This window comes from Centropristis striata, chromosome 19 (assembly GCF_030273125.1).
Source record: "Centropristis striata isolate RG_2023a ecotype Rhode Island chromosome 19, C.striata_1.0, whole genome shotgun sequence".
In the NCBI taxonomy this organism is placed as follows: Eukaryota; Metazoa; Chordata; class Actinopteri; order Perciformes; family Serranidae; genus Centropristis; species Centropristis striata.
This window is the reverse complement of record NC_081535.1, coordinates 22,277,508-22,294,376: the sequence shown is the minus strand read 5'-3', so window position 1 is coordinate 22,294,376 and position 16,869 is coordinate 22,277,508. Positions and strand designations below refer to the sequence as shown.

Sequence of the window (16,869 nt, the reverse complement as noted above, 5' to 3'; positions counted from 1 at the left end):
TTGAGGTGTAGAGAGGCGTGTAGTCAGTGTCGTCAGATCACTCGCGCTCCTCCAAATATGGTTCTTGGACGGTTGAGCTGCTTGTGTCTGGTATCGATTGAGCGCGTCTGAACGTCAGAATCAGCTCCGTGAAACAGTCGGAGCAGAGGGAGCATTTACTCTTTGTTGTCCACCATCACAGTTATGTTTGTCCAAAGGCCCACTGGAGCCATGGAGTTGAGTTATTCTACAGTCCAGAGAGCAAGCCCCACATCAGTAACATTTATGGACAATTTAATATTGATGTGCCCATTTGATCTCCCTCTTTACCACGAGGAAAACCATCTGAACAAACATGGATGGTGTAAGTTTATTGCATTAATATGGATTCTTCTCCTCTGCTACTCCTGCTTGCTCCAAAACCCAGACGACCTCTTTAGAATAACTCAAACCCCGAACATGTCAGACTCACATCCAAAGGCATCTGTCACATTTTCCACTCAGCAAGCAGAACTCCGTCAACTGTTTCCTTATGGCAATAAAAACATGAACACAATTCACCGTTAACAAAACTGACAGGGAATCTATCACTACAAAAGGACTTAGACAACTACTTTTGTCTTGCTGACACCGACAGATCACCACCTTTAGACTCAATCAATCAATCAATCAATCAATCATGTAAAAAGCATGCATGTCTGTGTGTGTTGATAGATGATTTGCCTTTATTTTATCGTGACAGTAGAGTTGGATGTGGAAGCAGTAACAATTTGTTTAAAAAGACAAAAAATACTACTTCATCTCATCGATATATGATAATGTCAAGCAGCTTGAGATGACCTATATTTATGTTTATTGTTAGGCCTCTAGTGGCCATAATAATAAGGATGGAAGCAAAGGAGAAAGTCTGATGATGTGGTCTAAAGAGCGACAAAGTCCGTGTAGGGAGGAGGACTTTGACCCTGGAGATTGTAAAAATAATTATTGTTAGTTATTTAAGCTTACTTACATAATGCATTTAACTTGTGTTAAATGTAGGTGCGTAACTTAATTTTGTAATAAACATTCTTATTTTAATCCAAACCGTGATCTCTTCCTAAACCTAAAGAGTGGCTTGAGCCATGAAAAAGCACTACTAGCAATAAAGCCTTCATGTGGGAGCTATTTAGTGTGCAGACCTTTTTGTCTTCTTTTTTTGCAATATATATATTTTTAGGATCCAGCTTCCATCCCACTGGGAAAGGGGATGTTTGTGTCTTTTCTATCATTGACTTTCCTAAACCGAACCAAGGAGTTTTGGTGCTTGAACCTAACCAAACTACAACTGTTTCACAAAGTTTACCACATTTTTAAAACTGCAACCATTAAATTTCAGGATGTGTTGATCTCCTGCCACTAAGAGGGGCGCTAATTTAGGAAACACTCGCATTAGGAACAAATGTCCTTATCCAACACCTTGATGTGTATCTAGGAAATATCTCCTCATGTCTTAATCTTGAAATACAAGTCAAATATTGTACTGAAATAGGCTGATTCTTTCTTTTTGAACAGATTTCACTGACCTACTGTGTTTGTTGACAAACCAAAAAGTAATATATGTCAGTTATCTAGCCTGTTAGTGAATTTAGACATGCAATCTCCCCTGGAGAGAGCAGTGACTTGAACTTTGCAATGAAATTTTCACACTTCCAATATTGTCTCCATAGGGATGCTGTCATTTAAACAGAGAGTTTTCTTTTTTTGGACTGCACCCTAACACAAGATGAATTTTAGTTATATCGCTTCACCCCTCTGCTTCTTTTTCACATTCAAGACACTGAGTCAGGTGGTATGTAAAGCCTGGAGGTTAAGTAAACATGACAAACTGCAATAATTGTGTTGCTGTTCCCCAGCAACTGCAAACAGACAGAAACAGAAATACGACTGTTGTGATTTCACGGTAGATTTTCCCTGACCACTGCTAGAAAGGTGAAATGATTCACTGGAAGTGAAATTCAGATCCAGTGAGGAGACACTCAGAGCCCCGTCCACTGGCAGACTCAACTGCCTTATCAGCCCTGGGGAGAGGGAGTGGACCCTTCCGTGCCATGTTCACAGAGGCACGTCACAGGCTATTTGTCATGGTAAGCATGTGTGTGTGTGTGTGTGTGTGTGTGTGTGTTTGGGGGAGGGGATCACTGAGAAATGGTCACATCTTAATTCCTGCAGTGATCCTTTGGCCTTTCTTTATTGGCCCAACAGAATCACTCATTACAATTGTTTTGCCTCTCTATGAATACAGCCAAATGGACGAGCACTAATACACAATTTCCTTCTAACTTAAGGACTCCATGCAGGAGTAAATCTTTGGAAGAAGAGCAGAGGGGGGTTCCTTCTATCAGAACAGACAGGCATGCAATAGATAACAAGACTAAAATGATAATATTGAAAATATTACTTATTCAAAGGGGAAGACAGTTTGCGAACATACATGAAGAATACGAACCCCACAAGACGTAAAGCAAACACTTCTCTACCATGAAGACATCATTAGGAAGTAAACCAAAGGACACCATTCACACAGAAGGAAAGAAGACAAGGACTCATTCACATAGGATACAGTTCATACAGAAGGAAAGGAGATAAGGACACATTTACACAGAACCAAAGAGACAAGGACACATTCACACAGATGGAAAGGAGACAATGACTCATTCACATAGGATACAGTTCATACAGAAGGAAAGGAGATAAGGACACATTCAGACAGAACTAAAGAGACAAGGACACATTAACACAGAAGGAAAGGAGTTTAGGACACATTCGGACAGAACTAAAGAGACAAAGACACTGTTCACACAGAGGGACAAGAGACAAGGAAACAGAAAGAGAAGAGACAAGGTCACTGAGGGAAATGAGATATGGGCACTGTACACACAGAAAGAGAGCGATACAATAACAGAATCACACAGAAGGAGAGAGACAAGGACACAGAAGGAGAAGAGATAAAGACACCATTCACACAGAGAGAGAGAATGGACAAGAATTGAGACTTGGTCACTTTTCTACACACCTAAGTATGAGTATCTGACATGTAGCTGCTTTGTGACTATTTCTGATAAAGACTGTGGATGTTGGACAGATGTGTTTTTAAAGGATGGTGGCAGAGCTCAAGTGAAATGAAGCATAAGCCCTGGGGATCAATACACCCCAGTGTGAGTCAACAGGAGACACACACACAAACACACACACACACACACACACACACACACACACACACACACACACAGCTCTCCTTCCTTCCAGAGAGGAAATGTTCAGTCCATAAATATTTGGAGTTTGCTAATTGAAAGAATCTGCGCAGCTTCAATTCTGGGGGGTTCTTTAAACACTGCTCTCATATGGATTCTTTGTATAGTTATCTGTCCCTTTGTTCATTAGTGCCAAGTGAAATGAGCTGAGGCTATGGTAAACATGAAGACAGACACATTCAAGGACACAGATACACACAGGTTAGGTTTGATCAGCCACTGGCATGGTGTGTTCCTTCTGAAGACCTTTTGTTTTGCTTTGCCTTAACGCGATGCATGATCCTGCTTTCTGATTGGCAGGCTTGTGACACGCAATACAGTGCGGATGTGCTTTTATGTAGGCAAAAGCAAGCTGTCCGCTGGGAGAAGAGCAGACTGCTATGAAATTCAACTGAAAAACATGTTTGCATGTCACTGTGTTTGCATTCAGAATTAAAAATGCATGAACATAGGTGGGTTTTTTACACACACACACACACACACACACACACACTGCATGTTTCTGCAGACTGCATTACTGCATGCAGCCTATGAAGGAGTTACTACTAAATGAGACTATAGTGGAGGAATAGATTAGCAAGCCAAATAGAAATTCTGCAACACAACCATGAAAGGAGAAACTAATAAAGAGTAAGGTTGCCAGGCAGCTTCAGCAGACACCCTGTGTGAAGTGCTGAGCCTCTTCCGCCTGCGTGTTACGTGTTGGTTTCACTCTGTGTGCAGCTCATTTAGTCCCTGACTGCAACACGTATAGCGTGATGTGTTTTTAAGCCCCCTCCACTTAACATGCTAGACTGATTGTTCGACTATTGCAGCATGAGCTGTCGCTGATAAGTTATGCATAGCAGCGCAGATGGGAGACGTGTCTGTGTGAAATGACATGTGACAAGGTGGATTTCGGATCACGTTCTATGCGTGCAGGAATCTCCCTTTTCTTCTAGTTTTTTTTCTGGACCTTAAACACACCAGATCTTCTCTCATGCTCTTAATACCTCACATTATGCTCTCTGGGGACTGGTGACATGTCTCATACCTGACTAAATTATTAACCACAAAGGGTTTATTGTAAATATATTGTCATCAGTTGACTTCAGGCTTATGTTTTATTATGTAGGGTTCTGTTTCTCAGATTCAAACAGACTTTTCTTCAATATTCTGCCCTAATTCACCCCCCATGCACAACTTTGTGCATGCAGCCATTATTCAATAGTAATCTTGTTGTCCACGTGAGTTCATTCACACATGCTTAAAAAGAGATTTTTGCATATGAACATGAAACTGGTACACCGTGTGCTTTGGACTTGATCGTGCCAGAATTAAGTCAGGTTAACTTTTAACTTCTCCTTTTGGCTGAGTTACTCAGTGTTTTCCTTCCCTGTGAGAGGCATCGTGGCTCAGTTTGAACTTGACACCCAGGGGAACTCATGGACCAACAACTTTTCTCTACTAACATGGTGGTGCAGAGGCCTGTAATGGAGACCAACAGAGCTGATACACCTGCTCCTCGCCATCAACAGTCTCGCAGCATGCTGGATAGTGAGAAGACCGGAGCCGTCATGTTATTTTCGGGAGTTTTCCTCGCCCTTGTCGGTGTCACTTTCACCGCCATGGGCTGGCATTTCTACCAAGCCAACCCCAACTTTGAGTGGACCCAGCTCCTAGGCCCGATCCTGATCTCCATCGGAGGCACTTTCATACTTACCAGTGTCTGCAAGTTTGGGATCTTCTCATGCTGGTCCTGCAGACTGTTGGACGAAGAGGTGCCTGCAAGGGAGCAAACCTCAACGGGACATTCTTTTACGCTGAGTGGCATAAATCAGCCGGTCCTGTTACGTAATGCCTCAGCAATGGTATGTTTCCCACCTCAGTATAACTTTATAACCCAGGAAGTACGCCAGGCCATTGACTTCCATGCGGGAAGTTCTGTGAATGCAGCCTGCACTCCACATGACGCTGCCTGCTGCAGGCATAACTCGGGAGACAGCTCAGCTCGCTGCACAGACAGCTGCAGAAGATACAGGTAGGGAACAATAAGAAACTTAAAGAAACTGTTTTATTCCTGCTCAGGTCATCCGGCATGCAACATGTTGACACCGGATCAGAAAGCTGGAGAGTTAATCTTCAATCTTCAAATCAGATTTGAGTGTGTTATAAACTCACAGCTTCTCACAGCGCTCATTAAAACAGAGTGTGCCAGAGTTCATTTCTTATTAACCACAAGATCACTTTCCACTTGGCCCAAAGTGGTTTTTGGCTGTCCAAACTCTCTCAGCCAATTATGGCGCAATGAATCTCTCCATAACTCACTGATACTGATTCACGTAGATTATTATACTTTACAATGTGTCACATAAATTCTGAAAAAGTAACAGGAAAATGAGATAATCAGTGAAACAATCTCTTAGAATTTTGCATAAAATAAAATAAGCCTTGTGTCAATGAAATGAGGACAATTAAGACCAAAATAGTTCCCCAGCTTCTCATTTAGTCACGCTTAGCTGGCTGACATTCACTGTAGTCTTCTAGTTCAGTCATATTAGCCAAATATGTCCTGTGCAGAATAATGTTATATCAAAGACATTTTACAATATGCAAAGGGAAAAGCAAATTGTGGCATGATTTTTTTTTAACTTCATCATATTTTCCCACCTGTTCCTAACCCATAGTGCTGAGGGAAACATAACATTGTGTATTGCCATAAAAAAAAGTTTTTTCCCCACTAATTGCAGGATCCCATTTATTTGAAATCCAATCAAATATCCTTGGACGGACATTCTGCTAAACACAAAGCTGCATTGCATTAGCGGAAAGTTACAAGTTTTCACTTTCTTTTATTGTTTTTAGACGATTACTCCCAGCAGGTTTCCAGGAAAGTAATTCACTTTAATGTAAGTGGACAGCAGGAATAATACAGTTAACCTAGGATAACTATAAACTGCTGCTCCGATCATATGAACACATGCTCTGCTCACCAGCTCTCACTTATGTTGTCACAACTTCTGACCTGTTTCAGTCTGTTTCCACTGGTTAATGCCAAATAGAGGAATGATCAAGGGGGGGAATTGCTCAACCTCGGTGTTTTCTTTTAAAGGGCAATCGGCTCCCTAACGTATGCTTTAAGCAGAACCAATTGGGCCTGTAAACATTTGGATATCAGCCAGCTCTTCTCTGCCTCAGATATGTTGTTTGATTCCTTGCAGGATTCAGAAGACAGAGGAGGATGGAAGCAATGCTTACTGTTCACCTCCACCTGCATATGAAGACATCTTCCCTTCTTTTGCAATAATAACACAATCTGACACAAATACCTCCTGAATTTCACAGCTGATAAAATCTCCTGCAAATCTTCAACGTCTCCTGTATTTTATTCCACAGCAACACAAGAGCAACTCCGCTAAGATTTCACTTTCCTCTCACAGCTGTTATCATGTACAGTTACCATCATAATTATGTATGAAGTCATAAAATCCACTCCCTGCAAGAAAACCTCATTAAAATGGAGATTTATGGACAAACTCGGCTCTATCTGAGGGCTTGAAGGTTCTGGAAACTTAGAGATACTACATTTATATTCAGCATGAAAAACACACACACATTTATGCAGTGCTTGTTGTCTCTCAATAGCTGCAGAAACCACTGTACATGGCCATTACATGTTGGCAGAGGGAATGTAGACTGTCACTTTAGTGCCTGAAACAAACAAAGGGGCAATTTAGCAGAGATGCTTTGAAATGATAGGATTTTTTGTTTTTATGCAGGGAGAAAATTAATCAAAAAGGAAGAATTTATGGTGCTTAAAGGGACCAAAAGGTCAAAGGGCAAGAGAAAATCTCAATGAAAACTACTACTTCTAGCCCAATAATAATAAATATAATACTACATGTAATAATTAAGCCAGTAGTCCCCTCAGATTAAGCTGAAGTGTCCTCTTTATGACACGTTTGCCTGCAGGATCATTCAGCTACATGTGGTAGTTTAGTGAGGCGTTTACTGTTCCCTGTGTTTGTAGGATAAACAGTGTGTGTCACTGCACCACACGGGGGCAGAAACACTGAGGAAATCAATACACCTTCACTCTCAGGGTCAGGTCAGGTGGTGTTACCAACGACTAGGAGAAGGCTACCGTTTAGTGCAGAATAAAATAAATAAATAATAAAAGTAGAAAATGTAATCAAAGTTAAAAAAAATAATAATCATAATAATAAATATTTCCCATTTAAGGTTAATAAACCAATAGTTTTCGCTTTTAATTATTTTTAAAAGGTAGGTTTAAAACGTTCCTGTTAATCACTGCCGTTTAGTAGAATACATTTGGGATTATTTATTTCTTATTTTATAGCCTCGCCACTTTTTTCTATCTTTTTATCTAACTATCTATCTATCTATCTATCTATCTATCTATCTATCTATCTATCTATCTATCTATCTATCTATCTATCTATCTATCCCTCTATCTATCTATCTATCTATCTATCTATCTATCTATCTATCTATCTATCTATCTATCTATCTAACTTCATGTCTCCATTCTTGTTAAATTGACGTATATACCTTACGTCAGAATAAAACGTATTTATATGTGTATTTCGTTGAAGGTGCTACACAAATATAACAAACTTAATAATTCATTAATAATTAATTTTGTGTTTTTACCCCCGAAGTGCCAGTCTGTGGGTGGCAATTTTAATTGGACACGTAGAAATGAGATGGAATAAAATAAATAATAAGATAATAAGGATAAATGTATTAATAAAGTTGAAGCACAGAAATACCTCCGTATGAAGCGTTTTCTGTTCGCAGTCAACACATTAAATAAATAAATTAATTAATCAATTAATTAATTAATTAATATCATATATCATATATCTATGTTTAGAAATATATTCAACTGAATTAAATTGCTATTGAAGCATGAGCAATGGTAGAAAAGTTTAGTGAGACTTTATTTATTTATTAATTTATTGATTGATTTATTGTTGCCTACCAGTTGATCTGAAAAATTTCAAAATAATAGAAATGGTGAATCAAAATGTAATATTTACAGTTAAAGCGAATAATTAAAAAAATAAATCTTCATTCTAAATCTTCATTTGGGACTATATTTTGTATAACGAGTTTGTCGGTGTTTTTATTGGTGCTTCACGGATCCAAAGCTGAATCCAAAAAAAGTTTTAACTGAGTTAATCTACTTTTATTTTGTACGAGAGATGACGTGTCACTGTATGAGCTCGGTAAATATTGACTCCATAACTAAAAATATATTTTTTCCCCCAACACTTGCTCAAATCCCCCTAAATTAACTGCCGGCTTCGCCCCAAGAAGCCAAACAACTTTCCAAAAAATAAAATTGAAAATTCATCGCAATTTAGAAAAACATCCCGGGACCTCCTTCAAACTGGTGCAGTTTGAAACCGCAGCGCAATATGACTTTCATTATTTTTACAGCACAGTAAAATGCGGGTGGCCGACAGGGCCCATTATTTCACCATTCTGCAGCATTGGAGACGATTTATGAAAGTATTACGGAACATGTTGAACGATAACAACTCCGGAATAAAAGAGAGAGGGAGAGAAAAGTGGAAATAGACGCTCACAAGTCCCAAGAGAATATCAGTCACTGATATGAGTCTTAATGCTATATGAATACGGCTATTAGCAGTCATTTTGTGGTTGAAAATAAGGGAAACCACATTTTAAAAATTATTGGTTGTTACGATTTTTTATTATTATAATTATAAATAAAACAATTAGTTCCAGCTGGAGATAATTTAAAGAACAAAAGCAACAAAAATCAATTGTTCAAATTAACTACAAATATCAGTCCCTGATGTGAGTTTTAATGCTTTGAATATGTGTATTAACAGTCATTTTGTGATTTATAATAAGGGAAATTGTTTTTTTTGTTGTTGTTTTTTTTTTTTGCATAAAAAAATCTATATATTTTTTCCCAGCTGGAGATCCTTTAAAAGAACAACAGCAACAACAATCAATTATTTAAAACGATCTACAAATGTCAGTCACTGATATGAGTTTTACTGCTTTGAATCTGTGTATTAGCAGTCGTTTTGTGGTTAATAATAAGAAACATTATTTTTAAGGATTATTTTTTAATTATATTTTTTATTATTTTTTTAATTATTATTATTTTGAAAATATTTTTTAAATATTTCCAGATTGAAATAACAACAATCAATAATTATCTACAAAAATATACAATTATTATTATTATTATTATTATTATTATTATTATTATTATTATTATTATTATTATGTGTTGATTTCTATAGAGGTGGATTAACTTTTCTGCAAAAAAAAAAAAAAAAAAAAATAGAGTTCATGAGTTTAGTCTATATTAAACTTGTCTCTGAGTGCAACAGGTGTTTTTTTGCTTTCTGATTAATCTCTGCTGGACCGGACAAGCTCTTCCCTATCTCAGTGTGTGTTTTTTTGTCACGTGTTTTGCAGGAAGAGCGTGCATTGTGAGGCCACTAAAGTGGTTTGATTGTGCAGGAGGGCCTGAGCCTGAGGCCCTCTCACTAAACCACATGTGCTCCCAGCTAAACATTTGTGGACGGATTTGGAAACTACATCTGAGATGGCATTTTCCTTTTGAAATCAAAAAATACCAAAGGGTCAGATAATCCCTCCAAATCATGATTAGACGGGAGTAATTAGCACTGACCTTGCTCTGCATGCTGGCAGAGAGTGGACCCAGGCCATTGTGTTTGCATTGTCACACCACCATACTCCATATGGTGCATGCTAATAAGACTGAGCAGGCTCGGCCTTTGCGACTCACAAACAGCTGAGGTTGGTGTTTAGACTGTAACTTGAGCTCATTGTGTGTGAGGAGATTCTGTTAGAACTCTGCACTCAACAAGGGGCTTTGTTGTGACTGACAAAAAGCTACAACATATTTGTCTGACAGAGTAGAAACACTTACAAAGGAAAGATTTAGAGGCAGTTTTGTCGTTCAGCCTTTCAATTAACACACAGTATTATTCATTAAATCCTTTAAAATGCAATTTTTCTCATTTTGTTCCATCTTCTGTGGCTGTAAGGTGCATTAAATCTTCTTTTTTTACACTGATCAACTTGTTTACACTGTGTGAAATCTTCAAACCCCCCAAAACAGATACATTTTAGAGGTTTAACAAGAACATTTTATAGTTTTTACCAAAAAAGAAGCAAACACTGGAGAACAAACACCCAGAAGTATTCATTAAACCTTTTAACATGTAATTTTCCCCTTTATTTCCATCTTAGGTGGCTTCGAGGTGCAGTAAATCATATTTACACAGTCTGACTGATCATCTTGTTTACACAAATCCAAACACTTCATGTGTTTAAGCCTGCACTATTATTTAAAAGAAATATTGCAGGCAAATCTTTTATTTATTTCACCAAAATGTAATCTGACGTATAAAATATGTTTGGAAACTTCCTCAGCTTGAAATTAACGTAAAGTTTACACTGCATTTGGTTGCAAATACGGTGCAAACTTATTAGCAGTAAGCAATGCATTTTTATATGCATTATGCAAATGAGCGGCTGTTAAAGGTTTGGTTTGCCCAAATTAGTAAAATAAATGTTTTTACTTACCTCTGCTCACTCACTACTCATGTATGTATTTAAGCAGTTCTGTCTAGGTGATAATCTCCTCTTGAATTGTTTCAGTTGAAGAATTTTTTAGAGGTTTAAAGAGGTAAAACTTTACATTATTCACTCCCCCAAACAGAAGCAAATGGAGAATTAAACTTCCATACAAGTATTCATTTAACCTTTGACATGCAATTTTTGTATTTTGTGTCATCTTTCGTGTCTTCAAGGTGCATTAAATCAATATTTCACACAGTCAGTCTGACTAATCACCTTGTTTACACTGAGTACAATCTTCACTGTTTTTTATTGCTTGCAATTTTCCTTGGATGCAAATATTTTATTCAAATTTCCCTTAAAGTTCTACATATTTGCTATGTTTAAAAACTTTCTCAGTGAGAATTTAGAATAAAGTTTGTACCACATTCGGCCTTGCATGGTTAGTTTTTGATGACAGGATTCTGCACATTAAGGGGTTACTTATTTCATAATTGCTAATGAAACTACTGAATTATTAAATCAATTATAAGCAATATATCTTGCGAAATTTGTATTATGTAATTGAGCGTCTGTTACATAAATAGAGTTTTTATTTACCTCTACTCGGATGTGGTGTTTTTGCATTTGACCCTATAATTCAAAGTGCCTGTGACCTTTTGTCAGAGGTTGCATAAGTTGTGAACAGTTGTTTTTAAAGAGTGATTATCTTCTCTCAGATTGCTTCACCAGGAGAATTTTTAGAGGCTTAAAGAGGTAAAACTGTACAGTTTTAACAAAAAAAGAGCCAAAGATTGGAGAAAAGTGCATATAATGTTTTACTTGGCTCCGTATAGCTGAATTTAATGAATGATTTATGCATTTCTTTTTCATTTTGTACCTAATATGATCAACTTTGTCTGGGTCCTAACTGCCATGTTGGGGACCATCAGTTTCAGTGGAAAACTGTTGACAAACTGTGGATTATCGAAAGACACTTTCTGAACCAAAAATAAGATGCTGATACTTTTTCCCCATTATTGAGAGTACCACAGACAAAGCTTCATTTGCTCATACATTTCTAAACAAAAAAACAACAACTTCCCTCCAGACGAGAGTAAAAAAAGAACATGTTTTTCTTGTCTTTGAGTGGAATGGTCCTTTAAATGTCACATGCATGTACAGAATTGGCTGAATGTGAGGAAAATGTTTCACTTAAGTGACATTAAAGGAGCCGAGCTTCTGTCAGGACATTATTGTGACGGGGTTGAGGCAGATCTGGCAACCCTCATTCACATATTCCTCTCTGAGTCCCTCATGATTATTTTTAGCAGCTGAAAGTGGCTGTTTTCAAAATAAGTTCCTGACCATATATCAAAAGATCCCAGTGCCACAGTGGTGGGCTCGCTCTGTGTGCCTGCTTTCATTTCAGTCTGTGTGTGTGTATGTGTGTGTGCATGTGTGTGTGTTTCTATGTAAGAGCCTGTGCAACTACAGGGCATGAAGACAGGGGACAAATGGATTCCATGTTTGCAGGAAAACACGCTGGAGGCACAGGAAAACTTTGTTGTTTATGAAGAACACGTGAAACCAATCAAATCTGAATTATCTTCCTGTTGTTCCAGCTGTTGTCGTTTGCAGTTTTCAGTTCGCTCGCCAGCAGTGTCACCACCCAGCGAGCAGGTCTGTGCGTCTGTGCATGGAAAGGTAGGGGAGTTAACTGGCCGCAGACTCACATGCACCCAGACACTCACTCACTCACTCACACACACACACACACACACACACACACACACACACACACACACATTTCCACAGTTTTTGCACAGACTGGTTTGTCACTTTCAGCTTAAAGTGCTCACACTTTTTATTGTGCTTTTGCTGGTGGTGAAGGTGGTGGGAATTGCAAATTTTTAGCTTTTAAAAAAAAATCCTTTAGATGCAGGGAACAACAAACTTGTGTAATCTTGTTTTTGTATTCTAGCTTCCTCACTCACACTCACCGACACACACACACACACACACACACACACACACACATAAAGAGAGATAAACTCACACACACAAGCAAGATAAATTAAGAGGAGCATCTAAACCTCAAGGGGATCTGATAAATAGTCAACCCACAGGAAATGATTTGCAGACCTCCTCAGCATAATAACCCATTTACATACTCATCCTTGTATGGAACTGCACACACACACACACACACACACACACACACACACACACACAGAAAGATACTTCCGTCTAACACACACCATATGCACATGCATACGCACAGGTACGTGCGGTTACTTGGAGACTTATATATGCAAATACCAGCTGGAAAACACACACACACACACACACACACACACACTCTCTCTCACACACACACACGCACACACTGTTTTCCAGAGCTAACGTGGCAAAACTATCAGCGACAATAAAATAATTTTTTCTTCTTTTTATTGACTGCAAGCCAACGACTATATGCAGCCATGATAAAGTCATCTTCTTCTCCCTCTAATAACTTTCCCCTCACAGTTTTTTATGGCTGAGCTCTCTCCCCGGCTCACCTCAGGGAGCAGGTGTTCAGTTCATTCACGGCGAGCACGGCCGCGTTATTGGAAATAACCATATATGTGTGTTATGAGGGCAACCACAGTGGATTTAACTGTACTCTGAGTGCAATTACATGTGTTCCTGTAAGGGTCAGTGCTCTGTCACACCGCAGGAGGACATGTCATGTGGAAAAGGAGTTCTGAGGCTATTACATTTATGAACAGTATTTCATTTTGTATATGATAAGGGGCTTTATGTCTCATGAGAGTTGGATATTACTTTAACAAGTGTGAGGGCTTTAAATGTGGGATATTATGTGGTGGATTTCATTGACTAAAGTTCTGGTGTGTGAGAAATATGTTTGTCTCACATTATGAGCTCTCAGGGTTGTTTAACTGAACACGAAACTACAGATCCAAGCGTGAAAACACAAGTCAAAAGATGGAAAACCAGCAAACGCAAATGGAAAAACCAGCATGTCACACAAGTTCCACTTATACTGAAGTCTGTGGCTCCTAAACTTTGAAACTGTCTTTCTTAAGGCATCTAATATTTAGCTTTTTTTATGTAATTAATTCTATTATGATTATATTTGACATTCTGCTCTTCAGTTTAGTTAATACGTTTTCAAAGCAAAAACAGTGTTGTTTTTTGTTATGTATGGAAATTATATTCATCATCATACATGTTCTCCTGCCAAGACAATACAATTTGCGACTATTTCTTTATCTCAGTAATTAATCAGTAATCTCAGTAATGTCTCAAACTGACATGGATGTCTCTTGGAGGGAAAATTCAGGGATTGAATCAGAAGTTAAATGTATCGTTAACCTTTCAAAAAAAATATTTCCATAAAACAGCCACTCCGAGTTACAAATGGAACTTTTTCCCGCACATTAGACCTTAACCTTCTGATTCCCACCTTCAGAAACCAGTAAATATGCTCTGGAGACCACCCAGTGCTTTTTATACAACATGAACCTTCTCCCTGATTATAAATCACCAGCATTATTATTACTGTAAGAGTTATAGTATAAAAAGTAATTGCTTTTTTTTTAACTTTAAATTGCATACTATCTATATCACTATAAAATTACACTATATCAACAACATGTTGTCAGTATTGTATTTTATATTATTATTATTATGGGCTTTATCACGGCATTCTTTTCCATTTCTATTCTATATATTTCATAGTACTGTATTATTTCAAAATATTGTGAGTATATCAAATACACCTTTTCCTTAGTAGAATATTATGTATATTGTAATTACATTACATAGCTGACACATTTGAATTTGTAGTACTTGTACGACCTATTTTGCACAATATAATATTTGCACAATTTACTGATATTGTCAAAACTATACTGATGTGTGTATTTTATACATCTGTAAAAAAAAATCTCTAATTTCTTATTTATTGTCTCTGTCTGCTCTGTGTAATTCCCCAATAAAATATCATATATGGCATAACATATTCTAGTAATATAAAGCTTTAGTGTATTGAACTCCATCACCTAATGATGATAATAATATAATTAGCAGAAAAAGAGCTGTGTGTTATGAATTTTGTTTACCATCTTCTATATCTTCTATAAGTTGTTTCTACAACATAATTAATCCTTACAACCTTATTGTTACATGAACAGTGTGCTCGTGTTTTCTCACTTATTACCAAGTGGATAAATTGAAACAACACCTCAACAGCCTGACATACAGCACAGACAATTTTAATATAATAAAGTGACAGAATATTGAATATATTTCTGGGAAATTAGATCTCATTACTTTCTGATGCAGCAGTGAAAGAAACTGCAACACAGAGCAAATAGTTTGAAATTATTAATGGTTGATTTATTTCACTGTTTAATCAGAGATTTAGTCGTCAGATGGTGAAAGGAGCTTTCCTGGTCATATGAAGTGAAACTGAATGGACAGAGACTTACTTATTTGGCTGAGCGATGCCCCATAAGGATTATCCTCCCAGCTCCCAGGTTTCCATTACTCCCCCTGTCAGTGAATGCAACATTTCACACTAACAGAAATTAGGAGCATGGAGAAAAGTAAACATGGGAGAATTTGGGAGCTGGTTATTTTGGAAAAGAAATCCTGTGTTTGTATTAATATTTCACCTTTGGGAAAACTTCTGTCACTGACAATTTAAAGGGCATGCGGCCAACATTATGTCAATTTGCTGTTACGGTGGTATTTATGACTTTATTGAATTAGGGCAGAAAGTCTGCGGTGGGTCGAGATGTTTCGGGGCGGTAGGAGAAGAGAAAAAAAAGGGGGAAAAGAAGAGTGAGGACGGAAAATGAGGACTTATTTTTGTTTCAAATGTGTTTCCGTCCACATATGGTCCTTGTTTTGGCCTATATACTGAGAATCTCAGCGCTGACCCATGACCCGGCTCCTCAGACTAACATGATTCTGGCTGTCTCATTTTGAGTTCAATTTGACCCCGTGTCCCTGAAGTTCAAGGGTCACCTCCAGGGAGCAGCAAATTAACCCAATGTGTCAAACCTGGCATGACACCATGTTCAGCCGAGCTCTGTTGTTTAAATATTCTCCTCATTTCCACTTGCATGCATTTGATGTTAAGCCGTTTCTTGTCCAGTGTTTTTTGCGGGTTATTTTAAATTCTGCCTCTCTTCAGAGTTTATGGTGTGTGACTAATTTCCCCCCTTTTAACCTCCCTCATCCTTTTCTGCTGAAATCCCACCCCTCTACACAGCAATCACTCTCTGTCTCAGTTCTCTGTCTCTTTCCCTTCTTTGACATCTTCTTCCTTTTATTTGGTGCAGAAACCTTTCCTTCTGATCTTCCCTCTGTGTCTCACCATTTCTCTCTCAGCCCAAATCCTCCTCTCTCTCTGTGTCTGTCCCTGCGGTTAAAGACGTTTCAGTTCAGCTGTCACAAATTATGTTCGCCTGCCCAGCTGTCAAAACAGGGGGGTGTCCCTTTCATTCCACCTCACATACTACGAAAGGAGATGGGAGGGAGGAGGGCTTTAACGCCCGTGTTTGGACACAAGCAATTATCTCTAATTATTGTTTTTCTTTTCAGTTTCCCTGTCCCGATGGAGGTCCGACGAGACGAACATGCAATAATCCGCTCCAGTCGTCCAGAATCAGCGGGCCTTCGGAGTCCAGGCTCGGTCCTGGGACTCTGTGGCTTTCATCTCAATGTGAGTCAGGAGTTGATTCAAACATGGAGTGATGGGAGAATTAACCCCTGGGACCCAGCTTTCAATGGGCTCAGCTAAGAGATTATATGTGTTGATGGCAGGCTTTTATATGCACTGGGCTTTCAAAAACTTCAGCTGTTAAACCGAGGCACAGGATCTTCACCTTTAGTATATGTACCCCCTCTCCTGCCTTGCAGCGACTCATGTTCCGTCTTTAAAACTGTGCGTGAGACAGAGTAACATTTCCTCTGTAGTGACACGGCCCACAACTTCACAAATTATACCGTA

At 38.3% G+C, this 16,869-nt stretch overlaps 1 protein-coding gene across 1 annotated transcript; it reads left to right on the top strand.

The window, feature by feature from the left end:
- The first annotated feature begins 4,693 nt into the window (after positions 1-4,693).
- tmem174 (transmembrane protein 174) lies at positions 4,694-16,659 on the top strand. The gene is made up of 2 exons (XM_059358651.1): positions 4,694-5,289; positions 16,461-16,659. Exons 1-2 carry the CDS (start codon positions 4,694-4,696, stop codon positions 16,657-16,659), a joined length of 795 nt encoding a protein of 264 aa, XP_059214634.1.
- The last annotated feature ends 210 nt before the right edge of the window (positions 16,660-16,869 follow it).

Coding starts and splice junctions, on each gene's coding strand:
- tmem174 (XM_059358651.1), top strand. CDS start 4,694: ATGGACCAACAACTTTTCTCTACTAACATGGTGGTGCAGAGGCCTGTA. Junction 5,290..16,460: donor GACAGCTGCAGAAGATACAG/GTAGGGAACAAT, acceptor TTTTCTTTTCAG/TTTCCCTGTCCCGATGGAGG.